This window comes from Callospermophilus lateralis, chromosome 7 (genome assembly GCF_048772815.1).
Source record: "Callospermophilus lateralis isolate mCalLat2 chromosome 7, mCalLat2.hap1, whole genome shotgun sequence".
NCBI classification, from domain to species: Eukaryota; Metazoa; Chordata; class Mammalia; order Rodentia; family Sciuridae; genus Callospermophilus; species Callospermophilus lateralis.
Window position 1 is genome coordinate 19,673,180 of NC_135311.1, and position 27,589 is coordinate 19,700,768.

The following is a 27,589-nucleotide window of genomic DNA, read 5'->3' on the forward strand; positions in this document are numbered from 1 at the left end:
TGTAGGATTATTGTAAATGATGATGTCTTTCTCTCTCACTCTCTCTTTTCATTTGGGCACTGGGGATTGAACCCAGGGCCTCATGCATGCTGAGTAGGCACAGTACCACTGAGCTACACCCCAGATCTTATTTCTTTCTCTCTTTTTTTTGGGGGGGGGGTCTGGAATATCCAGTGGAATTTTCCTAAGTTGAAAGTGTAAATGATGTGGTTCCACAGGACTCACTGAGATACCTGAGGCCAACAGGACCATTTTATAACGGAAGGGAATAATATGCTTCTTAAAAAAGAAAGAGCACTTCAATGACCCACCACTGGATCAATACTTTTAGCAATGGATATATGCGGTTTTAGCAACTCCCTTCTATTGGATCAAAGCCTCCATAGAGAGACCAGAAAACAGACAAGGTTCTGCTGCCTATTTTGACAAAAAATGTCAATGGATCACGAGGCGTGATGCCATTCCAACATGGACAGGGGTTCAAGTGGAAGGAATTTTAGCACTGACAGAGACAAGGCGTCCTGTTGGAAACTGGAACTCCATTGAGGCCCAGCTGTGGTGGTTGGTGGGCTTTGGAGAGAGACTGGTTTGCCTTTGAATGCCAGCCCCTGCGCTAACCAGCTGGGTGACCTCAGAGAAGCACTAGCATTGACTTCAGGTTCCTCATTTTTAAAATGGGAGTTGACTCCTTGCCTCACGGGGTGAATTGTAGGACTCAGTTAAATAATGTAGATAACGTGCTTACAAAGTGCCTGGCAAAAATAGTACCGAAACCCTGGCTATCTTGTGGAATCAATCTAACTTTTATGGGATATTTTTGGGGGGAGTGGGTACTAGAGTTGGAACTTAGGAGCACTCTAGCATTGAGCTACATCCCCAGCCTTTTTTATTTTTCAGTTTGAGACAGGGCCTCACTAAGTTGCTCAGGCTGGCCTCAACTTTTGATCCTCCTGCCTTAGCCTCCCAAGTCGCTGGTATTACAGGCATGTGGCACCATGCCTGGCTCAATCTAACCATGTAACATGCCTTGTCCCATATAGAATCTCCTATGAACCAAGCCAAAATGAACATCCTTCTTTTTAGTTATGCTGCCTAGATGACAAAAGCAAAACTGGTTCAATTTTTCTAGCTAAGCAATTTACAGTCAACCTAAGATTTAAAAAAATAGAAAGATGTTCAATAAATACTAGTGAATTCACGTATTTCCTGAGATGATAATTACCTGCTGGCTGGACCCTCAGAGTAGTTTGATCTGTCTCCTTTTTCGTGATGAATGTCCAGGTTTCATCTGGATCCTGGATCCACTCGGCTGCTTCACAGAACAGTTTGCCTTGATCGGAGGGCTGGAGATGGCCTATGGACAGTCTGAAGGTGGCAGTCCCAAGCTTGTCGAGCCGCACATCACCAGCTGCAAACCTCTTTGTATATGAGGGCCCAGGGGTCAATACAAAATCTCTGGAGAGAGAAATAATGCTGGTGGCTTGGCTCCTTCCTCCTTCCTGCAGCAGGTACCAGGTGATGGAGAGATGAGTATGTTGAGCTGTGGCTTTGGACGCCTCACAGGTAAGTTCTAGAGACTCACCTTCCTCCTTACTGAGAGTCTGGGAACTCATGGTGGCAGAGAGGGTATCTGGAATGACTAGAAACCAAGGAATGATGATAACCTGACGGACCCATCCTTGTCCAATTAGCCTCTGTAGGTGGAGAGGGTGCATCTTCTGGGTTGGTTTCTTCCTGGCCCTAGGCTTTCCCTCTTGCCAATGGGAACATTGGCATTTATGCTTCTATGGAACTTGACAAAGCAAATATCTCAGTGCCGTACGGACCCTGGCTTTGTGTCATTAGCATAAGCTGTAACCAATTTAGCTACTCCACACAGAGAGCTTATAGGGGAAAACCAACCGATAGCTACCAGACCTAGATTTTGACCCTGATTGTCCATCCAACTCCATGAACTTGGGCACAACACAATAGTTCTCTGGGCCTTAACCTGCTTCTTGTGAAATAAAAATTCTGAAATCTCTGCTATGAGTTATCATTCACAGCTAAAAGGCAATCCTTATCTAAGTTTCTGTAACTCTCCTACTACCTTACCATTTTCTTCTTTCTCAAATGAAATTGAACAGTGGAAACTCATGTGAAGGCAACTCTTAGACTGAGTCATTTAATATGGTTGAGCATCTTACTCGATGCAAGCATTATGGTAGGAGCTGAGATGAGCATTCTCTTTTTGAGAAGCTCAGAATGTGGTGGGCAAGGTGGGTACACAGAGCTAGTCACCTCGTAACTGGGTGAGTGGTAAGGTCAGTGGTGTGAATTGAGCATGGAGAGGAATGACGGAGGGGGCACTGCCTGAGTGCCCACTACGTGGTGCCATGGAAGAGGTAATAACACTGCCTCCTGAAGTAGATGTAGGAGTTTGCTAAGCTAAAAAGGTGCTGGTATTGGGCTGGAGTTGTGGCTCAGTGGTAGCGCACTTGCCTGGCATGCCTGAGGCACTGGGTTTGATTCTCGGCACCACATATAAATAAATAAAATAAAAGTCCATCAACAACTTTAAAACATATATTAAAAAAGGTGCTAGTATTTCAGGCAAAGGTTTTAGGATCCTCTCCTCATGGGTGTTGTGTTGGAGAATAGTCATTTGGGAATAATCATTTCCAAGCTATGGACAGATATTATAATACCAGATCTCTTACCAATTTACTGTTCTACCTCCAACAAGAGATACCATGGGGTGGGGGACCCTCAAAGATTTGTGGAATGCTGTTGCTATTACTAACCTATGTATACCTAAGTGTGAGGCTTCGGGAAGGCCTTGCACTTTCTAAATCTTCATGGCACAGAAGACTGGGAAAACTGAATTGATGATTTTTAAGAATAAGAGATACCTATTTGCAACAAATCTCCAAACTATCTGAGGGTGGGGACATTTTTCCCAAAGCAAACAGAACAAAATAAAGTCTGTCACATTGCAAGGCCTTGTGGTGGCGAAGACTGGCTTCTCGGGGGCTGGCTAGCAGAAGTGGACAAACAGCTTACCAGTTAGGTTGGTCTTCGCACTGTAACTTCCATAGTATTTTCCATCAGTGTTTGGAGTGTGACACTCATACTCGCCAGCGTCCTTCATCTGGAGCTTTGAGATGTGCAACAGGACTGAGTTGTCCTGCAGCCTCTCCACAGAGATGTCCTTGTTTCGTACCCGCTGAGCGTACATTGCGTAGGAGAAGGTGTCATCGTTGGTGCTAATGATCTGGACTTCCCTGGTCGGGGCTGTCAGCAGGTAAACAGACCACTGGAAATGCTGCAGGGAAGGTCCCTGATGGCCAGTGACCTTGCAGCCAATGCTGACTGGGTAACCTGCAGCTCTATACAGCGGTCCTTTTTGAACGGTTACTTCCCTCTGGCCGACGCTGAGCTTAGCTTGCAAGTAGGAGAAAGAACGGAGAATAAAAATAGATTAGTGCTCTGCTTCCCAACCTACCCCATTATGTAGTTCTCTTTATTACAATTCTGGTAAATGAGATTGCAGGTTATTAGCAATAATCAACTTGAATGTTCACCACCTTCTTTAGGCTGAGCAGCAGTGGAATGACTTAATGAGTTAATTGTTCTTTTATAACTTTAACTTCCATAGTCATTTCTAGTCTTTTTAAAAAATTTAGCTTTGCTGGGCACAGTGTGGCATGCCTATAATCCCAGCAATTTGCGAGGCTGAGGCAGGAGGATCACAAGTTCAAAGCCAGCCTCAGCAACTTAGTGAGGCTCTAAATAACTTAGCAAGACCCTGTCTCAAAATAAAAAATAAAAAAGGATTGCAGATGTTTCTCAGTGGTTAAACACTCCAGGTTTCAATCCCTGGTACCAAATAAATAAATAAATAAAAAGTTCAGCTTTATCCTTGTAACATGGCCACATCTATAAAAAAATTCAGCTTACCTAAGTGCATTCATTTTAATGTAAATGCAATCAGTGTATGATAATTGACTTTTATATTATTTTATAGGACAAATCAGCATGTAGTTCCTCAAACCTCAAATTCCAGGGTTATCTGTTATTCCCACAGAAGTGGTTGTTGGAGAGGCAAAGTCTGTGGCTCTGGCACGGGCAATCATTTTCCTACTGGTTGGTTGAAAATATTTGTAGTTCTCAGTCAGATCTTATGCAAGGTGGGCTAAAATTAGTATCTAAAGTGAAGTGACAGTAGTACTTCCCTTCTACACTGCAGTTTTGTTTTGTTTTTTTAAGTTCCTGGAGAGTCACTGTAGCTTTACTGAAAAGCTTCATAATGGATGACTATAAAGTCCAGTGTGATTTGGGATCGGAATTTATTTTAGTTCTTTTCTCACTAAAAGTTTTCAACTGGGACCACTGTGGAATGTTTTCTACTGAAACAAATCTTAAATATTAGGTCTAAAGGGGAAAAATGGGATTAAATGGTAGCACTTTGTTAGAAAAAAATTTGAAATCCAGCATTTTGCAGAAATCACACGGTATGTTTTATTAATGATTAATATTAAACGACCAATTCCTTTTGTGTTTCAAAAAGAACACAGACCAATGACAAAGGGGCCACCAGGGTGGGCTAGATCTTTCATTAGGGTCAGGGTTCAGTGGATGGGGGAAAACAAGGTGGAAAGCATTAGAAGGATCCAAAAGGGAGCCATGGCTGGTAGCATGGAGTTAATAGAGGTATAGAAGGTCTTCCCCTCCCCATGCTGGGGATCAAACCTAGGGCCTTATACATGCTAGGCAAGTGCTCTACCCCTGAGCCACATCCCCAGCCCAGAATAGAGAGTTCTTAAAAAGAAGAGAATTCACAAGAAGCAGAACATCTGCTGGTTTTGTGCCTCCACAAAGAGTAAAGGAGACTACAATGGGGGGTGAAAGAACGAACAAGGCTCATCATCGGAGAAAATGCCCGTTTATTGAGGAACAGCTCTGCATATTTATAGAGCCGGGGGTGGTCTGACAGTTATGACAATTTAAGAGTTTAATGGTTTGACAGTTGGCATGGGGTGCTTTCTGATTGGTGGGTAAGGATCATGTGAGCCAGCAGGGCTAGTCTGATTGGTGGGTAAGGATCATGTGAGTCAGCAGGGCTCACCATTGGATGGCTCTTCTCAGGGAATGGGGAAGTTAGTCTTTGGACCCAGGGTGACTCCCAACAGGGGGAAAAGTGAAGGAAAGGAAAAAGGACATTACAGAGTCCATGAAAAGGCTAAGTATAAGAATTTTAGATGAAATGGAAGCAATCCTAAGGGATAGAAGGGAACTACAAAACATAAAATGGGCAGAAAGTATAAGTGGTCTTCTGACATAGTCATCTAAAAACTATGTGTATGCTCAATCTGAAATTGGTGAACAAGCTAACCACACACAACCAGTCAACCAACCATACACATTGCCGGTAATCATTGAAAATACACTAATTTATTCATGAATCCCAATTAATGTGATATATTTATATTGTACTTTTTGTAATACCTAGAAATCAGAATTAGACCACTTGATAAAAATTTAAATTATTCCTTACCAAAAAGATACACTGCAGAGGCAATTTAAAACAATTTTAGCAATGTCATCTTAGAGAAATGTGTGCACTCTTCATTAAGCCTCATGTAAGAGAATATTTATACCCACACTGTTCATTTTAGCCTCAAACAAAGGGACTATGGTTATGTCCATCAACAGAATGGACACACTATGGCACATTCATAAAATGGAATATTACACAGAAATAAAAATTAATGAATGATAGCTATTTGACATAACATGAAGGACTATATTTGGTTAAAGATGCAAGACACTTTTGAACCTTTTTGCCACATACAGACTGAGTCTACTGTTTATTACAAAGTTTAAAAGCAAGCAAAACCACATTGTATTTTTTAGTGATGCATATAAGGGTTAAAATTGCTTTTTTAAAAACTAATCTTCTTTTTTTTAAAATGCCTTTATTTTATTTGTTTATTTTTATGTGATGCTGAGGATCAAACCCAGTGCCTCATGCATGCAAGGCAAGCGCCCTACCACTGAGCTACAGCCCCAGCCCTAAAATTGCTTTATAAGAGAAGCTAGGAGGTGGTTATAGTGAGAATCAGGAAAGTGATTGTGCAGGGAAGGATTGTGATCTGGTGGGAAGCAGAGCAAGATGGGTAGGACTTCCAGGGTCCTAACAATGTTGTATTTCTTGACCTAGGTTGTGATCACACTGGTTTTACTTTTTATTTTGCTAAACTATGTGTTTATGTCTTATTAACCTTTTCTTATATATTTTACCATTAAACATATATTTTTTTTTAAATGTGGATTTTGAGGTACCGCTAACCTGTTTATATCAGGGCATATTTCTGGAAATGATGTCAGTTTTGGTGTCCAGGCAATACTTGTCCAACATTTTCCATCACTTATCAGTGAAATGAGTACCACATTTGGAGAACTTTATTGTGAAAACCAGCACTTCATTTTCTACTGCTTTCTTTGCCGATTCGATACATATTTATTCAACCACTTATAGTATTTCTGATGCCCAAGAGGCTAAGAAATGAAGATGAGTTTGGAACAGTCTCTGACTTCTAGACTGTGTAATCTAGTCAAGCAGGGTGGAAGTCATCTCTCTTTGAGAAAGACATTAATAAAAGGACTTTGAGAAATTTAAAGAAAGCAGATCACATTTTTTAGGGGAGGGCAGTAGATGAGGCTATGGAAGATATGGCATTAGAAATGACTTTGAAGAATTGGAAAGATTAACAAAGTCGGGAGGAGATAGGGGCTTTTTAGGTGAAAGAGATTTTATGACAAGATGATATGTAGGAATAAAAAAAAGACTTTTTCAGACAATAAGGAGCAATCAACTGGAGCGGGGAGAGTTGCATTAAGGTTAATAGGAAGGGGTAAGACTAGCTAGGAATTTTGGATCCAGAGCATGAAGGAATTGACTATCATGTTTAAAAGTCTGGACTTGATTCATGAGGGGAATTCAAAGGGGGAATCCACTGAAAGTGTTTGGAAAGTCTCAGAAAAATTAACCTGTTAATTGTGTGGAGAATGATGAAAGTTAGAGCCCAGGAAAGAGGTGACAAAGGTACAGGGATGAAAAGAAAGGGACTAACTATATAGTTAGTGAGGAGATGAAATCTACAGAGTTTTCAGTGTTTTGGATGCTCAGAAATAGCAAGGTTAGGGGTTGGGATTGTGGCTCAGTGGTAGAGCACTTGCCTGGCATGTGTGAGGCCCTGGGTTTGATCCTCAGCACCACAGATAAATAAATTAATAAAATAAAAGATCCATTTACAACTGAATTTTTTTTTAAAGAAAGGAAATAGCAGGGTTAGTAGAGGGGTGGGAAGTAAGAAGAAATCAAAGGCATTGGGTTTTATAAGATTGGGAAAATAATGGTACTCATCAGAACTAAGGACATCAAGAAGAGTTACTATTGTTGCTGTTGTATGTTCAAGGGTGAGGGAGAAGATAATGTATGTAATTTTTGGAAATTCAAAAGTTGAGTGCCATGGAATAAATAGGAAGGATATCTAGCAAACATTTGGAAATAATATTTGGAAAGTGTGAATGTGTGTGTATTTTAATTTAAAGTCTACTCAACCTATTGAAAACATTTGTCATTTAATCCTTTCCAAAACTCTGTGGCGTCCCCCAATTTAGTCATGTCAAAACTCATAAGTGAGCAAGATCCTGGGGCTAAAATATTCCAGAAGATGAACCGGCATAAGCGAAAACAGAGAAAAAGTATGGATTTAAAAAAAAAAAAAACTAATTGTGATGGTCTAGTTTGGTTATATTATAGAATATGAGTGGAAGGACCATGGAATTATCACTGGAAACATTGATCAGGTTATATTCTAGAGGAACCTGACTAATAAGACTAGGAATTTATCCTTCATCTAAGAAATAAATTTTTTGAAAAAGTTGTAGTGAAAAAACAAAAAGCATAAGTGGTTGAGTCAAATTTGAACCCAGACCTTTCTCCGTGAAACATCTTGAAGCAATTGAAGCACAAGCCAAGGCTGTGTGTGTGGTGTTTTCACTGCCTTCTGTAAATCCTGTTTGTAACTAGAGAGAGTTCTGAGCAATAGGCAAAGGTCAGGTCAGTTCCGTGTAGGTATTGAGACACGTTATGAAATATAAGGAAGACGGTGCAGGAGAGAATCCTGGAGAGTCTCTTCTTAGAAGATGGATGAGGACCAAAACCTACAGGAGGTTTTGGAATGGTAGGAGGTTGGAGGGCAGCCAGGACACAGTGGCTTGGAAAGCAAGGGCAACAGAACATTCCAGAAGGAAAGGGCTTGTCAGCCCCGTGGAAGGCTGCTGGGAGGTTGGGGTTGCTCAAGGCAGAGGAGACTCCTTTCAGACCTTTGTAAGAGATTTCATTAAAGCAGAAGCAGCTTCTTCCAGGGTGGGAAGTGACTGCGGGAAATGTAAATTGCTTCAAGATGTTTCATGGAGAAAGGGAAGAGAAGACTGGAAGGGCAGCCAGGAAGTGTAGTTGGGTGGAAAAGTAGTGAGGGGTGGAGAGGACACTGGTGTCTTGGCTTGTTTCTGGGCAGAGGCAGCAGTAGGGGGGTAGAGATGGAGGAAACCAGAGAGGAAGATGAATGGAGTAAGGCCCTGGTGGAGCCTGGGCTCAAGAACATGATTGTGCTGTGGGCTGAATGTTTGGGTCCTCTGAAATTCATACATTGGGATTAATCGGGAGGCGGGGCCTTTGAGAGAGGTAATGAGGGCTCCGAATGAGATTCGTGACTTAGGCAAGAACTTGGGGAGCTGGCAGTCCCTGTGCCAGGTGAGGACACAGCCAGAAGGTGCCATCTACTGAGGGAATGAGCCTTCTCAGACTCCAGATCTGCTAGGTCTCCACCTGGGACTTCCCAGCCTCCAGAACCGTGAGAAATACTGGTGGACAAGCCGGTCAGTTTTTGGTATTTTTGGTACTGCCATTGGAACAGACTAAGATGTACTACCTTCTCAGACAAGGAAAGAAACAGTGTGGAGATTTCATAGGTTTTTGTCAGGGCGGGAGGTGGGGAGGTTGGGGATCAAACCTAGGGCCTCAGGTATGCTGGGCACATGCTCCACCGCCACATCGCTCCACCCAGCCCCAGCACAGCACAGCTATTTTTGAGGTGCAAAGGAAGGACTGTCAGAGATCAACTCCAATGGCTGTGCTCTGGGATCACACACTGAAGCACCTTATTATAAACACTGTCTTTGTGGCTGTTTCAAGGACATACCTCTCTTCCTCCTAACAGTGAAATGCCTCCGAGGGATGGCCCCTTACTTTCTCTTTAAAGGGACAGAAGATTAAGTCACTTTGCAGAGTAGCTAGTTTCTTTTCTGATGAATATGGAGCCTGGCACTGACACACTACGTCAGGGGTCTTGTTTTTGAAACAACAAGAATTCCCTTGATGATATGGGTTTTCTTTAAAACATGTCCCTGGAATTGTCAAATCACCATTTCAGTATTATTTGAATGGAAAGTATTAGTTTGAAAAATACAAAATGGCCCATTATTCAACTATTTTTGATACCCAAACGCAGCAATTTCTAATAATTCCACTTTATACAAAACCTACCTAGGGAACAGTCAACGTGCCAAACAACTTCTCTTTCTTTACACATATAAAAACTCCTATGTGCTTAGAGACTGAGATAGCTTGAATCCATAATTAAGTGGAACCTTTTATTTTTCTTCTATGAATACAAACTCAGTGGACAAAAATAGCCCCTCTCCAAAGCTCTCTCCTGTTAATGTCCTTTATTTGCAGGATCTAGCAGATGAGACTGAATGCTAAGTCCAAGGATGGACTTACCCATCATTACACTAACTCTACCTAGCACCATATTCTAAACTATGAGTCAGTCTTTGTATTTATTGGGAAAAAAAGATAAATGGAGGAGCTCAGTGGTAGAGTTCATGTTTAGATGTGCCAGGCCCTATCGGTTAGACCCCCAGTACCACAAACACACACAAAAGAATAGGGACAAGTTTACATTTGCTAAACTTCATAACTGATTGATTTATCTTCATTTAATTAATTTCTTTCATTATTTATTTATTTATTTTTGTGGTTCTGGGGTTTGAACCGAGGACCTTGTGTATGTAAGTCAAGCACTCTACCAATTGAGCTACATCCCCAGCCCCTCCCTTTATTTTTTTTGTAATAACAAATAACAGACTTCCAAAACTTTTTTAAGTTACTTCTTGATTTATGTACTCTTCACATTAAAAACTGTGGTTCTGTGAGAGCTGGGGTTGTGGCTCAGTGGTAGAGTGCTTGCCTAGCATATGTGAGGCTCTGAGTTTGATCCTCAGCACCGCGTATAAATAAATGAAGGCCCATCACCTACTGATAAAATGTTTTAAACAAACAAATCCAAAAACTGTGGTCCTATACAAAACTAGTGCTCACAGGAGTCAGAATTTAGAAGAAATAAATATGTAGCCCAGTTTAGGTCATTGTTTAAGTAGATTAAGGAAAAGTTTCCAGTTTTCCCCTTTTTAAATCTTAATTACCGTCTTCTTTTCCCTCGATATTCTAGCGGCTTAGAAAATAAATAAATAAATAAATAAATACCCCCAAGCAGCAACAACTGGAGCAACACAGTGTGCGTGTGAGAGAGAATTTGCAATTCTCTGAATTATTGCACAATGTAAACCTAGTTTCCTCCTTTACACAAAGCAAACATACAATCTAAACACGCAAAGCACATAGACTTGAGAATCAGAGTCAGACAACTCAAAAGGACAAAAAGAAACACTCCAGCCCCTGAATGATCCCAGCAGGCACCTATCCATCAACACCTGCCACAACAACCTGGCAGACATTGATTGCCCAGCATGTGTCCTAGTAAATTTCCCTGCAGGTTGCCTCTCTCCCTTCAGGGCCCAAGTCTGGTCCTCACCAGTGTGTCTCTTGAGTCATCAGCCTAGTTCAATTAAACCAATGTTTATTGAGCAACTCTTTTGTGCCAAATGCTGCACTCTTAATTTTTTGCTACAACCTTGGTTACACTGATAACAGCTTGGTTCGGTTACCCCCAACATCCCAGCCCTTAAGTTTCCTGTACTAACTCCATTCAAGTCTCCCCAAAGCAAAAGTTCTTGATGTGAAAAAAGGGTCCATGAACTAGGGTGAAAAAAAACCCTACTTCTTTATTTAAATTAAGCTGTAATGGAAATTTAGTATTTCCTTCAATTATGAATGTAGACAACAAATCACAGATATTCACGTATCACATACCAGTTGTGGCAGCCGAATTAAAAATAGTATTCTTAGTCATCACTTCTCTGAAGTTTGGTGGTTAATAGATCTATTGCTAGATCTTGTTAGATGATACATAAAGAAACAAATTAATCACTACATCACAGCTTATTAAGATATTTTGATAACTATTCCAATATAGCTGATTTCCTCCACAATCCTATGCATTTTATTTTATGCATTTAAATATTTATTCTGAGATGGGGGAGGGGTCTATAAGCATCACCAAATGCTAAAGATACCTGGATCACACAAAACACCTTCTTCCTGTTCTACTTGGTCTGGAACTGTTTGATTCCCTGCCCAATTCATCTGATTCTCCCCTCTACCTCCAAATTTCCTTTTCTCTACCCTGTCCTTACATATATAAATAGATGTTCCCAGACCAGATAGGACCTTCCATATGGCCTTGGGCACAGCCAAGTGGCTCTTCCTGTCCGCTTCTCAGTTTCTTAGTAGTGAAAGCCCACTTTATTCCAGAACCTTCTTTTAGCTTTGCTCTCATAACCTTCCCTTTCACCCAGGAACATGTCCAAGGTGCATTTAACTAATCAAGCTCTTAACTTCAGGCAAGCTTTAAGTTCTCCTCTCAGGCTGGGGAGCAAAGCTCTCAGTCTCTCTTGGGATGTTCAGCCCATGAAGAAGAAGGAGAGGCAGGCCTAGGCCAAACTGTCAGATCAGGCAACATACAAAAACATATTAAAAAAAAAAATCCCAACAGAATCAGGTGCATGGGACTCAACCAAGCATCACCACTCCCTGCAACTCAAGGATGTCTGGGGAGGCCAAGCACTGTTACATTGCCAACGCCAGAAGCAGGTGCCACAGTTAGCAGCTGTTCCCGTAAAGACTAAATTGCTCCATCGCCCAGTAGTGTTCACTGGACTGGCTCCTGCGATGTTAGAAATACAGAATTATGAAACTTACTTAGACAGAGAAAGAAAGGTGCCACGTAGAGAACGTGAGCCATTTGGACCAGACTTCTCCCAGCGGCGCTCAGAAGCGGAGTGACAACTGTTAGGCTCTCACTGCAAAGGTAAAGAGGAAGTGACAGTGTGGTTTCCAGTTCATGAAAAAACAGAAATGGCTTGCAAAAAGCAAAGTTGGTTATCTTATATGGTTCTCTGCTAATCACTTAGATGTGGGTGTAAAAAAAAAAAATGATCTTCATGGTTAATTAACATACCCATGTAAAAATAAGATGGGACTCATCCTGGTTAAACATGTATCATTTGGCAATGATGGGGGAATTTAAGTAAACCGAATAGACAAAAAAGCCACCAGAAATGATCTCTTCTTGACCTTTCCTCTTCTCCCATCTTGAGAGAGTAAACAAGAGAAGGATCCCTAGGAAATATGAACTTGGAGTCAAATGAAGTGTGAAGACGAAGGTTCTGGGGTCAGGTTGCCTGGGATTGCAACTACTTTTAGTAGCTGTGTGACCTTAGAAAAGTTAATTCACCTTCTCAAACCCTCACATGTGATATGGCGACACTCATAAGATGGCTGAGAGAGCTGAATGAGCTAATTTGTTCAAAGTACTTGGAACAATATCCAGTCCACAGTAAGTGCTCACGAACATTGGCTACCAACATCACCATCATAGACATTTAAGTGAGTCCACCTGTCCCACGTGGGTCCAACACTGGCGCTGAACCCAGGACGATGCATCCTACTCCAGTCCTTAGAAGGCAAGATCACACAGGGACGCACTCACTGAGGACATCAGTCTCAGCCTCTGGGCCTTGGGCAAGCCTAGATTTAGATTGGTCAGTAACAAAGTCGTCTGTCCTGGGCCACAGATTCAGGCAGATCCCTGCTCTATCCATCCATCCACCCAGCAAGCCAGTCAGCCAGGGATTTTTTTTTTTTTTTTAGTCCTCCTGTGTTCTAGGTGTGAGGTAGGGTTTGCTCATACAAAGATGGATGTTCGAAACCGTGCTTTTATTGTCAGGAGACTCCCATTTAATCAAATATCACAATGCAATGTACAACAATCAGTGTGGCGGAAGAGTGGGGGAAGTTGGTGGGTAGGAGGGAAGGCAGATGGATGAGACTGGACCAAAGGAGACTGGACCAGGGAGAAGCAGGGCAAGGGACAGTTGGAGAGAAACTGTCCAGTGTGGATAGTGACCCACAGGCTGTGTCTTTTGGTTCAAGTAGATTGAAGTGTGAGGCTGGGGTGGAAGGACAGAGTCTGTATAGCTTGGCTGGGGCAGAGCTTAGTGGCCTTTGGATGCCAGGCCCAAGAGCTTGGCTTTTGTCTTAAAAAAATGTGTGTGTGGGGGGGCTATTAAGAATATAGTCTGGTCAGATTTTCTTTTAAAATGGAATTCCATACTTGTGTATTTCTAACTGGTTGAAAGGTGAGGGAAGGAGACAGGGTTATAAGCAAGAAGGCCAGTTACATGATTTTTTCAAAATATATTTTTAAATTTATAGATGGACACAATAGCTTTATTTAATGAATTTATTTTTATGTGGTGCTGAGGATCGAACCCAGTGCTTCACACTGCGAGGAGAGCGCTCTACCACTGAGCCACAGCCCCAGCCTTAGTTACAAGATTTTTGTAATTGAGCAGCGATGAAGGCCTGGATTAGGGCATTTAAACCAACGACAGAGGGATAGACAAAACAACCAAATACCTCCTGAGTACTCGGTAGAAAAGAAGTTAAAGTGCTAGAGATCCATCCGGGATTAAAGCAGGGCCTTTCATAGCAATGAGTTTGCGATGGAGGAGTTTGGTGGAGGTGAGTGGGAAAGAAGGACATGGCTGATTGTCACACACAGGAATTAGATGAAGCCTCCTAGGAGACAAAGAGATGTGGACATTCCAGAGAGGGAGAGGGTCTCAAGGACAGGAAAACCTTCAGGGCAAAGGTGGCGTTTTAAGGTAGAATTTGTTTTCTCAGTGGGAACTATAGTGGACTAGGGTAGCCTTCTACACACTTAGTCCAGAAGCTTCTACCTTCATGCACTCTTTCTGTTAAGGTTTAGATGTGGTGTCCCCCAAAGTTCACGTGTGAGACAATGCAAGAAGGTTTGCAGGAGAAATGATTGGGTTATAGCTTTAGCCTGATCAGTGAATTCATAATCCCTGATGGGATTAATTGAACAGTAATGGAAAGCAGGTGGGTGTGGCTGGAGGAAATGGTTCATTGGGGGCGTGGCTATGGGGTGTATCTATTTTGTATCTCCCGAGTGGAGACTGTCTTTGCTTTCTGATCACCATGATGTGAACTGCTTCCTTCTGTCACACTCTTCCACCATGATGTTCAGCCTCACCTGGAGCCCCGAAGAATGGAGCTGGCCTCCCGTGGATTGAGACCCCTGAAACCATGAGCCCTCAGATAAACTCTTCCTCCTCTACAGCCGTGCTGGACGGGTCTTTCAGTCCCAGTAGCGAAATAGCTGATTGAAACACATTCCTTCTGCCATCCATCTACCCACCCACCCACCAAGCCATCCCTCCTTCCCTCTGGTTCTATTCATTAGGAATGATACTTAACCCTCAGTCTCCTAATACTAGTTAACCTACCCGTGTTAAAGTTTTTAGCGAAAAACTCTGCACTTTCCTATGGTTCTGTGCAAGGCAATGGAGGATAGAAGTGTAGGAAGGGTTCTGCCCTCAGGAACTTGGAATCTAGTTTAATAGACAACTGTAGATAAGGAACAGTAACCATATAAGACAGCACGTATCCTGTGGCCAATTCACGGTCCAGGCAAGAAATCCCTAAAGAGCACTTAGAAAAGCCTGGTTTCAGTATTTGGTACTATTCAAATAGGTAGGGAGGAGAGGAAAGGACATCCCAGGAGGGAGACAGAGAGTGCAGAGAGGGAGAGACAGACATGTGTAGGGTATATGTAGAGAAATATTGAAGGGCAGTTTGCTTAGAATGATTTCATACTAACTCTCTAATCTGTTGACTACAGTATCAATGGGACTGAAAGTACAAGGATATGTTCACTGTTTCAGTTAGGGAAGTCATGGGTCACGTCTACACACCAATGTCTTGGGCAAATGCACTATATTAGTTAGTAAGTGCTGTGTAACAAACAAACACAACGCTTTCATGCTTCTACCAGTAAATACTTATTTTTATTGACAAGCCTGTGGGTCAGCTGGATTCAGGGGAAGTATGGTCCAGGAGGGTCTTGACTGGACAAATTAGCTCTCTTCCATGTGTCACACATCCCTCTGGCCAGGTGGCTTTTGCATATTTTCCTGATAATGTCAGGGGTCCAAAAGAACTAGTGAAAACACTTCAGTCCTTTTTCGCTGGTTTGTTTTTGTTGCTGGGGATTTCACCTAGGGGTGCTTAATCACTGAGCCACATCCTCAGCCCTTTTTATTTTTATTTATTTATTTATTTTTATTTGAGGCACGATCTTGCTAAATTGCTTAGAGCCTCACTATGTTGTCGAAGCTGGCTTTGAACTTGTGCTCTTCTTGCCTCTGCCTCCCAGGTCGTTGGGATTACAGGAATGCACCACGGCACCTGGCCACCTCGGCACATTTTGAAGCTTCTACTTACATTATGACCACTGACAACCTCAGTCCAAAGCAAGTCACGTGGTCAAGCCCAAATGCAGGATGAGTTAACAGACTCTGCATCTTTAATGAGGGGAACTGACAAGTGACATGGCAAAGGGAAAGATGTAAGTAAAACCTGGGGGTCAGTACAATCAATTTGCCACGTGCACCAAAAAGAGAATGGCTTTAGAAATAAGCATTAACCACAGAGACAGTCATTGCCAAGAATACAGAGTACTCGCAACCCTGAAATATATACAACCCAGTGAAGGCTATGCAACTTCTCATTCCTGGCTGTTGCCAAAATATTTTTTTTTCCTCTTTCTATTTTAGTGGCTCCATTTCTGCCAGAATTTAACATTGACAGGGTGATGTCGCTTCTTTTCTTAGAGGGAAAAAAAGAAGCTTTTTGTTGTCAAGGGAAAAAAAAAGTAGAAGAAAGAAAGAAAAAAATAGAGCTGGCAAAAGACAGTTCTTCTATTGCCTTGGGAATCACTGCATTGCAATTGTACCAGCTGAAAGGAATGTAAAATGTGGTTCCTGCTCCAAAGGGAGGGAGGGAGGGAGGGGGCCAGTACTGGACAAAGCAACCAGGAATGCACAAAAATGGAAAATTCTGTTCCATTTTCTGCAAAATTAATAAAAAGAGATTTTTTTCCCCAGGTTGATGTGCTCCAAAATTAGTTACAGAGATTTATAGAAATTGCAAGTATTGTGGTCTCTCATCATAAGCCTTTAGGAATAAACAGGGACCTCACATACCAGGTTCTGTGCAAGGCATTTCACAGGCATAGTTTTATAGGGTAACTCACACCACTATGTGGTCGGCATTGCCAATCCCATTTCGTAGATGAGCAAACTAAGACTTGGAGTCATGGACTCACCTGTCCCCCAAATCACAGGGTAGAAAATGGCTGGATTCTAAGGCACCTCTTCACGTCAACACATCTGCTAGCTTTGCTACTTACGATTTTTGGAAGGCAAAGGGTGGGATAATGAGTGGTTGGAGGAGGCAGGAAAACATCTAAACAGTCAGCAGGAAGCCTATCATTATTTTGACCCTTTTCCTATCCAAGTTTTTGTATTTGAGGTTAAACTGATTGCTACTCTACAGGTCCTGGACTTAGCAATGCACAGGAAGCCCTGCAGCTGAGCCTCAGGTCTACATGTAGAGAGCATCAAGCTGTCACCCCACTAGATAATACCACAGCAGTCTCAGTCAACCCCCTCATGCAACTGGGCCCAGGTGCGGCTCAGCCCTGTGAGGGAGGAGGGTGCCCAGGTCTCTGCTCCAGACCTGTTACTTTTCTCGGCTCGACTTCACTAGGAGATGACAATTCCTTCACCAAGGCAGAAGAGGTTTTTAAGTGGGCAACAACACTTCATCTGTGGGGAAAAAGCATGAGCTAGATTTTTGTGAGCAGAGGCAAAAGCCAGGGCGTGGGGTGGGTTTGGGGAATAGGGATTTGCTTGGCTTCCTGTTGAAACAAAGGAGCAGTGGATGGGATTCCTGGGCACTCTCCTGTTTTCTAAGCAAACATGTCCTTGGGAAGGGCTATTCCTTAAGTTTCCTATGCAGGATCAACTGGCAACTTTGATGAGAACAATGTGTGGGGCCCAGTGTAGGCTCCAAGAGAGGAGGGGAGGAAGGAGAAGGTACCTCCCATCCGCTTAGGAACAAACACCTCTCCACTGCTTACTCAGCTCAAGTGCTTCTTACTAAATCGCCAATTCTTACCCTCGTTCCAACAACCCCATTAGTGCCTCTGACCCCTCTCTTCAAACTTTGCAGTTTCTGGGTGGACCCTCTGTCTTGCTTTTCTCTCCCTGGCACTGGAGTCCACTAAAATCTGGACTTGGATTCATGCAAACATCCAGGGTCACAAGGGTGCCCATTGCTCTCTTGACTTGTCCTTCTGTGGCATGAGATACAGCTGGCCACTGGCAAACCTACTTGAATTCTTTCCTCACCTCTGATACCACTCTCTGCAGGGTCTTCCCTGCAGAAGTTCCTTCTCACTGGGTCCGCATCTCTGGTACCTCTGATACTGATGCCTTCCATTCCTCACGCGTACACTGCCGTCCCAGAGGCTTCCAACTCCAGGGTCTCCCTTGAGCTCCCGACCAGTTACCAAGCTGATGCCCCACAGCTCCACCTGAAGGCCCTTTAGAAACCTCAAATGTGAGTCTACCATCAAAACCATTGTTTTTCTTTTTCACTGGTATTGTCTATGGTGGCTTCCACTCAGACACATGGTTCCAATTTGGCCGCCATGCTGCTTCCACATCCAGTAATGACGTCCTATCAGTTCTCCTTAAAATATTTTGTATTTCACTTATTTTTGAGATGTGGTTTTACTATGTTGCTAGGTTGGCCTCAAATTCCTGGGTTCACATGATCCTCCCACCTCAGCCTCCCAAGTAGCTGGGGTTACAGGGGCTTGTCACTGTGCCCAACACTGAAGTCCTTTATGAAGTGATTCTGTCTGTTGCTGTCACACTTGGGGGTCCTCATTTTTTTTTTTTTTTAAACCTGGACTAATGTAGAACACTTGGTTTTCCAGCCTTGTCCTTCCCCCTTCTCCTGCTGCCAGAGAGACCTAAAATACAAATAGTTCTGCGCTTTTCAGACCAGACTTTTCCGGAGGCTCCCCAACCATTTCCAGAGGGTCAAGTTTAGACTCCTTGAGGTGAACTTTATAAGCTACCTGCCTTTGGACTTTCACCTTCAGAAGTTCAGGGCCATTTGTATTCCTCTGGACCTGTCTTACCAGTGTTTCCCTCTTTAACTTTGCCAACACTCTTCCTTCTGCTTAAAATCTTGCCTCATCCCTACCTGCTAAATGTCTTTTTGTTTAAAAATTCAAGTAGCTGGGTCTGCATCTCCTTTGTGAAACCTTCCTGAGCTCTTTGGATAGGGCTCACCACTCCCTCTGTGCTGTCAGTGAACTTGCATAATTTCACTTTTGGATAGTAATCAATTATTCACACGACTCTCCTAAGACCATGCATCATTTCCTAAGGGTAGTTTCTAATTCTTATTCATCTTTCTAGCGTTTCAACAAATACTTACTGAATGTCTGGAATACCAGGCACCGAGGCTGGTACAGTGATTAAGAACATGCAAAGACTTTGGAGTCAGATTACTCAGGGCTGCTAGTGTGTGTGTGTGTGTGTGTGTGTGTGTATTTGTGGTGGTGGATGGAGATTGAACCCAGGGTCCCATGAATGCTGAGAATGTGCTCTACCACTGAGCTTCACCTCCAGCCCATAGGGTTTTTAGTTGATCAATTAGGAGAACTTGCAGGTAAAGCCAAGGCCATGTCTCTAAGACATTTGTTGCCACCTAAACCATACACGTGCCCATTTATTCACCAATTTCTTGACACTGACCCAGGTCTTTTCTTTGAACTTGGGTCTGTAGCCTGGAGTGTCTTACCACTCTCTCGCACAGACAAAACCTATGTTGTCTTGTCTAAAAACTTCAGGTTTGATTTTTTTCAAGTGGAGAAAGAACTTTAAAAATTGTTAAGTCAATGAAGTACAGAATTCTTCACGTTTTGGTTATCTCCTACTTGTACCCTGGGTCTGTTTTTTTTGTTTTTTGTTTTTTTTTTTGGTGCTGGGGATTGAACCCAGGGGTGCTCAATCACTGAGCTATATCCCCTACCCCTTTTAATATTTTTAGTTTGAGACAAGGACTTGCTAAGTTGCTTAGGTCCTTGCTAAGTTCCTGAGGCTGGTCTCAAACTTGCAATCCTCCTGTCTCAGCCCCCCAGCTGCTGGAATTACAGGCATGCACCATGGTGCCTGGCCACCCTCAATCTTTTATAGTTGTTTTGCCTATACCGAATTTGGTAGCATGTTGTTTTTTTTTTTTAAAAAAAAGCAATTTGTCTGAGTCTTTCCAGAGAAGTCATCTTTTTTATTGATACCTCTTTTTTAAATTATTGGGTTAAAAAACACATAACATTAAATTCATCATCTTAACCCCCTTTAAATGCACAGTTTATTAGTAACTATATACACATCATTGTGTAACAGATCTCAAGAACTTTTTCATCTGGCAACACTGAAATTCCACACCAATTTTCCCTCCCCAGCTCTTGGCAACCACATTTCTACCCTCTGTTGCTATACATTTTATTTTAGATACTTTAAATGAAAGGAACCATACATATTTGTTTTTGTGACTTGGTTTATTTCACTAGCATAATGTCATCATGGTTCATCCACATGGTAGTATATGTAAGAAAAATCATCCTTCTTGATAGCTGTATAATATTCTATTATATGTACATACCACATGTTCTTTATCTGTTCTTCTGTGGATGGCATTTGAGGTTGCTTCCACCTCTTTGCAAGTGTGAATGCCATCATGAACATGGACATGCAATGTCTGATATATCACTTTGGCTTCTTTTGGATATATGTACCCAGAAGTGTGATTACTGAATCATCGGGTAATTCTATTTTTAATTTCTTGAAGAATTCCCCCTATTTTTTCTGTAATGGCAGCACCAATTCACATTCTCACCAACAGTGCACATTCCAATTTCCCTTCATTCTTGCACAAGAATAACACTTTTCTGTTGAGAGTGGGCCATCTCAATGCACGTCAGGTGATATTTCATTGTGGTTTTGATTTGCATTTCTCTTATGATTACTTATGCTCAGCATCTCTTCATGTGCTTGCTGGCCATTTGTATATATTCTTTGGAGAGTTGTCTTCTCAAGTTCTTAGCCCAGTTTTTAATTGGGTTGCTTTTTGGCTGCACAACAAAGTCTGGGTATTAAACCCTTATCAGTTATATGCTGGTAAATATTTTCTCCCATTCCGCTGGTCAGTTTCACTCTGTTGATTGTTTCCTTTGACATGCAAAAGTTTTTTAAGTTTGATATAGTCCCATTTATCTATTTTTGGTCTTGCTGTTTATGATTTTAGTATTATATCCAAGAAATCATTGCCAAATGCAGCGTTCTGAAGCTCCCCCACCCCTTGTTTTACTTTAGGATTTTTATAGCTTTCGTCTTACATTTAGTTTTTAATCTACTTTGAGTTAATTTTTATGTGTGGTGTGAAGGGTCCAACTTCAATCTTTTGCATATGGATATCCAGTTTTACCAACAGTTCTTCCCTTCCTCCCTCCCTCCCTCCTTCCTACAGAAGACTGGGCCCAGGGGTGCTACACCACTAAGCGACACCCCAGCCCCTTTTGTTTTTTGAGGCAGCATCTCACTAAGTCGTGTAGGGTCACAGTAAGTTGCCCAGGCTGGTCTTGAAATTGCAGTCCTCCTGCCTCAGATCTTCTGAGTTCCTGGGATTCTAAATGTGTGCCACTGCACCTGGCAAGAATATTTCTTGATGACTTTCGTTAATGTTGACATTTCGGTGGTTTACATGCTATTAAATAAATTTATATAATTATGGCACAAATAGATTTGGGAATACGGAGAACAGAGATGACCCAGGTGAGCAGCACCTCTGTGGGTGGGGCGGGGTCACGGAGGCCTATCTCAGCAGCCTATAAGCCCCAAATGGTCAGTGTGTACTAACCATGTCATTTTATCTAGCTTCTCAGTGCTTTAACATCTGAAGTTTTGCTTCTTCTGGAGAGACCGTCCCTCCTGGGGCTAGCCGATTACTAAGAGGGTAAAGGACTCAACAGAGAACTTGTCTTTGCTATGCAAGCCAACCAATCCAGAGCTCACACCCGCCACCTTCTCTATCACACTCAGGACCCTGATCCCCGCGTCTTAATCACCCCGAGGTCATGTCCCAGACAGGGACAGTTCCTACGTCCCAGGACATGCTGAAATCATTCAACTTAGCCAATCCTAAGTCGGCTTACTTGGACTTTCCAGTTTCTTCCTGGGAAAAGAACCACAAAGGCTCTCATCTGCTTTTCCTTCTAATTGACCTCATTGCTTCCCTATTGCTTCCCCAGGTGTCCCCCAACCCTCCGCAGTGTGGCACGCCTCCTGATCTGTTGGCCCTGCCATACCAAATAATAAAATCTAAAGAGTGGGCCATGCACACTGGCCTGCAGGTTAGAGGCGATGGGAGTGGCTTTCATTTGAGAACTTCTGCTGCAGCCCCCCTCGGGGTGACTCAGACTGTGACCACATCCACTAGATACTGGGCACCTTGTAAGAATCCCAGGGCTAGTTGTTATCACCACTTGGTACTGGGGCCACAGTGTTGAACGGTCCCAATCCTCAAGACACTCTCAGACCACCAGAGCATTTGGTGAGGGGCTCCTCATTTAGCCTGGAAGGGCAGGAACAGGCTCCCTGGGGCTGGAAGCCGCCCAGATGAGACAGGTGGAAAGGGGTTTCCAGGCCAGCAAGTGGGAGGTGCCAAGGCCACTGTGGCAGGTGTGTGTGCTTAAAGGCCCTGGCACAGGTAGGTGTACAAGTTAAGTTTTTGCTTTTCATTTAAGTTGAGGAAGGCATGGGTTTAGTAGTAGGGTTAATAGGGTCGGGCACTGCCAAAGGCCAGCTCTGACTGCATCAGGGTTTTGACACGAGCGGATCCTCCTGGTTCACTGACAAGCGGGTAATGACACGTCATGCTCGACAGCAGACCGTTGAACTGTGTGTTTATGAAGTCCGAGTACCTCCTCCAGGACTGGAACAAGGCCAGTCACGGGGCAGTGAGTGACTAGGACACACACCCAGCCCTTGAATAACTCGCAGCACGAGGTGGTCCCCGAGCAGGACACAAAAGACACCGGGAACACAAGTGAGGCCGACAGGAGAGTCGGCAGGCGAGGCCAGCCCAGTGTGGTGGCCAGCCCAGTGTGGCCTGCCTGGAAGTGGAGCTCTCAGCACTGGCTCCTGCCCAGGTCCGCTGAAGCCAGTGGTCTGGGGAAGAGGACTGTTTGTACACTGCAGAGGTCAGTACCTTATGGCCCTGTTTGGCTGCAGACTGCCTTGTTGTGCTCCAGTCACAATATGGTCACAGAGCTTTGGTGTTTGTTTCCTCATCTGCAGAGAGGAACAATATCTAACTTCTCTTTCCTAAAAGGAGGCCCTATAAGGTCATGAGGATTCACCAGAACACCCAGAGACCTTCCCTAAGTAACAGGGTCCTGGCCCTTAACTTTCTGATTGGCGGGAACTTCAACCCGGACCCTATGAGATCCAGTTCTTTTCTTCTGGTTTGTGAAAATCCATGATGCTTTGTAGGGTTCAAAGAGATCACAAAGGGCTAAGGCTGCATCTGGGATTCAGCCACCAACAGATAACAGAGGCTAATATCAAGTTCCTCACACAACTTCAATTTAAATTAAAACTTCCTTTAATGAAATAAAAAAAAACAAATGGTGCATTGCATAATATTTGTGGTCACAGTATAAAACAATACAATTAGTTCATATAACATTGGATATGGACAAAAATACACAAGACCCTTTCTTTTTTTCTACTGAAAATTCTGCAGATCCTTATGTGCCACACTAAAAAAGGAAAGTCAGTCAACCTTGTTCTCCTAGTGATGTGCACATGTATTTATCACTGAGAATTTGGTCAAACAGCGGAGGAGAACTTACCCAAATCCCAGTTCCCTTCTTCCTCTGTTGTCATCGGTGAAGCTAAAAAAAAGTTTTCTGAAAGTAGCAAGTTGTGTAGTATTGCTTATTGTTCCTGCCAAAAAAGGCTCAGTCTTTGGCTCACAGATGTCAGTGACAATATCATGGCTGCAGGCAGTCTGCAAAGCAGGAGGCAAGAGCCCCCAGGGAAAGAGACAGAGGTCTGGGCAGGAGGGAGCCATGTGGCTAGGAGGGGACACACACACACACACACACACACACACACACACACATAAATACATTTCTAAATTAAGATTTAATCCAGCTGGTGAGTCAGAGTTCCACCGTCCCATGAAAAAAATCTGAAAAGTTGTTTAGGAAGCCAGGGTTTTGCGTTTTTCTCTTTTTAAAAAAGTGAGACGTGTCTGTAAACATCATAAAGTAAACAATTTAAAAGCAATTTTGAGGCTTCTATCTGAACATCGCTCAGGCTCTTTGGGGGAATATTTTTGTAATTAGAAAAAAAACAAAAACCCAACCTTCTCTAAAGTTGCTTTAAGAAGTGCAGTTTCATCCGCGGGAGGCCAGGTCCTTCTTTGCTCATACAGTACCGCTGGCGGGAGCCTCTCCCAGAAGAGCACTTTGTGACATGGGAGCCCTATTTGGTACCAGAGTGTATCTCCCACTTTGAAAGGGACACACATCCCAGGCAAGTGTACGTCCCTGGAAGGAACTAGCGATGTCCTGGGATTTCTCGCCCCTCGCCCAGCCCCAGGTGACTTGTGGTTAGGCCCGATGGACATGGGGGAGGGGGAAGGCCAGTGCCTTCACGACTCAGCCTTGAACCTTGACATCAGTTTGAAAGGGAAAGGTATGATCTGTGACCACACGTCCTTTTTATTACCACTAAGTGCCTGGTGTGACCTGGTCCCTGGTTTTACACACACCTGGGGGCCACCTGGTCTTGTCCAAAGCTAAGTGTCCCATCTCCCACTAAGAAGAGCCGTTGCTGCAACAGTGAATCTTCCTATGGTAACTGCAAGGGCCCTGGGGCACTAGCTGTTACTACTACAGCACCAGTTCATAGTTGTTCCCCCTTAATTCCTGCTTGTACAATCACCCGTGTCCCTCCTTCTCCGAAATAGCACAGTTGGGAAATGACATTGAGAAAATACCCGAATCTAGTGCCATCAAGGTGGCTTCTTCTTCTTCCTTTATCTCTCCCATTTGGGTGGGGTGTACCTGCTCCCTGTCTTCCCACCATGGGTGTCCAGGCCTGGGACAGCCGTGCTGCAACCATGACATGACCTACAGCGTGCGTCACAGGGGCACAGAACAAAAAGCAAAAACTGGGTGGAAATCTGCTTCCGAGGGCAACTTGGTGATAAGCAAGCACTTCAGAACCAATCAAGAGCAAAAAGAGGGGAAAGAGAGCTGGTGAGCTGGGGGGAGCTCCGTCACCCGGCCCACAGTGACAAAGAGCTGCACATGAATGGCCATCATTTTGTATTACTTTATTGCTCAAAACAAAACGAATCTCCCCCCCCCCCCCTTTGGAAGACAGAGCAGTGTTAGATCCTTCAGAGCCAGGATAAAAGCACAGAGGATTGCAATTAGGGCATGAGTCACCAGTGAGCCTCAGAAAACCCCACTGGAAGCTTCTGGAAGGCCAGTGCCGTGCAGGGGGCCAGACACTTCAGGGAGCCAAGGCTCAGAGGGGTGCACTATTAATGAAGAAGTCAGGGACCCGGAAGATCTCTTTCTGTCGGCTGTCCTACTCCTGATGGAAGCAGTCAGGCAAAGCGACTGCTCTCAATCCTACTTTATAGGCTGTTCACATGACAGTAAATTGCCGGGTTTCCTCCGTGTTCCTAATAGGAAAGCAAACATACCACAAAGTATACCCTTTCTCACTGACCCCCTGCAGGGGATCTTAAAAAGTCCTGAAGGACTGTAAAGGTCATTGAAAACGCACGGCTCCTCTGGGCAATTGCAGATTCCTTGCAGTCAGTCAGTCTTCAAGCAGCAATTTGCCTTCATATGAAGGAGCCCAAGTGGGGTGTGAAGGACATGGCATGTCTGTGGGTCCCTGTAGGCCCCCTGGTGGCCAACGCCTTTGCCTCTCAGGAAGGGTAGAAGCGGGGAATGGAGGGGCTTCCACGGCCCAGCACAGCCCTGGCGCCCTGGCCCTCCTGGCTCGGGCTGTGTGAATCGAACTTCCTAGGATCCCTTGAGGCACAGAGGCCTCACAACTATTGGCAAAAGCGTCTGTCCCTCTCCTTGTCCCCAACCTTCTCTTCCTCGCAGACTTTCTGACTGCCCTGGACAGAGGTGGCTGTGTATTTTTCTTCATATTCATTCTTAAGGCTAAGGTGGCAAGATAAGGTGCTCGGTGGAAAGCCAAATTCAGATTCCAGGGCTGCCATTTCAGCACGCTCACAGAAAGCAAATACAAAAGAAATGCAAGAGGGGCAGAGAAGGAAAAAAAAAAAAAAAGAAAAAAATGCATTTGGGCTCAATGAGAAGTGACATACTCCAAGTTTAGATTTCAAATGTAGTCTACGCCCTGGAAAATCGGGCATGGGTTAGAGTAGGAAAAGCCACAGATCAGCCGTGGGCACAGGCCTGTGTCATCTCTAGGCTGGGGTCGAGGGTCACCGCAGCTGTCCTCATGGGAGCCCCCACCGAGGACCCGGGCGCCCAGGTGGCAGGCACATTCTCGCCCAAGGTAAAGAACTCTGAATGCCATCGGCCCTTCCTCACCGCAGCCCCTCGCCACAAAAGCGATCGACACACACAAGTCGGAGGATCGATAAACCAGTAGGAGAAAAAAATTAGACAAAGGTTAACCGTTAAAAAACTGCAGTTGGGAAAACACACACTCAATTGTTATATACCAGAAAGTGCCGTGGGAAGGAGAGCCGTGTGCTGGTAGACAGGTCCGCGCTCAGAACTTGACATGCAGGAGAGCGAGCGAGCGAGCGCCAAGTCCCACCTGAGATTAGAGAGGACTGGTTTTAAAATCTCACTGTCCTCTTCTCACCCCCACTGTCCCTCTGTCACTCCCAGTCCGGCTGTCTAGTCCATCTCCATCGACATGAGCCGGCGGCGCTCCCGCCGCGTCTCCTGCACCTCCTTCTTGCAGCACCAGTGGGAGCTGCAGTACCCGATGAGACAGGACAGGAGCCCGATGACCGTGGACAGACCCACGCCGATCAGCAGAGGATACTTGAAGGCGTTCAGCACTGGCAGGGAGAGATCAAAAGGGGAAGCCGTTAGCGCTGCCAGGGAGGCCCCTGGGCACCACTGCTGCCCTCTCTGCCCCACTCAGCGGGCTTTCCCTGAGGGATCAGATGTCATAAATCCAGCACCCAGCACGGCGCTCACACAGGAGCAGCTCAACCACGTTAGTTGGAAAAAATGCACAAATATCTCCCCACACCCAGTTCTGGGGGAGGGGATTGTGCTATAGGAAAAAAAAAAAAAGATTCCATTCAATGCTTCTGAATGTCAGCTGGCTTTTGGGGGTTTTGGCAGGAGATTGATTTTTAAAAGTCAGTCTAAGGGCAACGCACGTTCAGCAGCAGATGCGTCCTTAAAAAAAAACTGTGCATAAATCAATTCCATGCATCAAATAACTGAAGTGTACTAAGGGAGCTATTTTAAGTAACACTATAGTAAATTATCTAGCAAAGTGAATAATCACTCCCCTCCTTGTTTGGTAAATCTGGGTTTTTCATGTGGAGTTACTTCAAGCGAGGAATATCTACGATGCAAATATGGTATAGATGACAGAAGTTTTAGATATGCACAAGCTGAGATTTTAGATATGCACTGCTGAGATTGCACCCCGGAAGCCCCAACTCTCCTCCTTGCTAGATGCCGTGAATGGATACCACTACTGGACTAAGTGCCTTACCTTTGGTGTGGTTTGGTTTTCACAACAGCCTCATGAGAGATTACAAGAGAGGAAAGGATTTTGGAAGAGCTGGAGTTCCCAGGTCCATCTCCCCAAACAGAAATCTCACTAGGGAAACACTCCCAAGGCTTCTCCTGGTCCGTGGAGGCACTCGAACTCTAATTCTCTCCACAGTGTTATTCCTTTTGACATTTACTTCCGGAAGCTTTTTGCAGGGGAAACATACTTCTTGGGAACACCTGCCCTGGCATGCTCGGGGGACGGAGGTCTGACGGTGGAGTAGGTTGACTCTGGGGTGGGGAGGCTGGGAATCGCCCTC

At 44.1% G+C, this 27,589-nt stretch overlaps 2 protein-coding genes across 3 annotated transcripts in view; both read right to left on the minus strand.

Moving 5' to 3' along the window:
- The window catches only part of Cd101 (CD101 molecule), a 34,206-nt gene extending 21,952 nt beyond the window's left edge, over positions 1–12,254 (minus strand). Inside the window, exons 1-3 of one of the 2 annotated variants that reach the window (XM_076862146.1) lie at positions 12,212–12,254; positions 3,043–3,423; positions 1,223–1,453 (exon numbers count right to left, since the gene is read on the minus strand). In XM_076862146.1, the coding sequence (XP_076718261.1) occupies positions 1,223–1,453; positions 3,043–3,423; positions 12,212–12,254 (655 nt within the window). Of the gene's footprint in view, positions 1–1,222; positions 1,640–3,042; positions 3,424–12,211 lie in introns of both variants that reach the window. The other variant, XM_076862145.1, reaches the window with a different exon arrangement.
- Positions 12,255–23,104: 10,850 nt separating this feature from the next.
- Positions 23,105–27,589, minus strand: part of Ptgfrn (prostaglandin F2 receptor inhibitor) — a 72,745-nt gene continuing 68,260 nt past the window's right edge. The window contains exon 9 of the mRNA XM_076862832.1: positions 23,105–26,596. Coding sequence (XP_076718947.1) covers positions 26,430–26,596 — 167 coding nt within the window. The 3' untranslated portion in view covers positions 23,105–26,429. The remainder of the gene's footprint in view (positions 26,597–27,589) is intronic.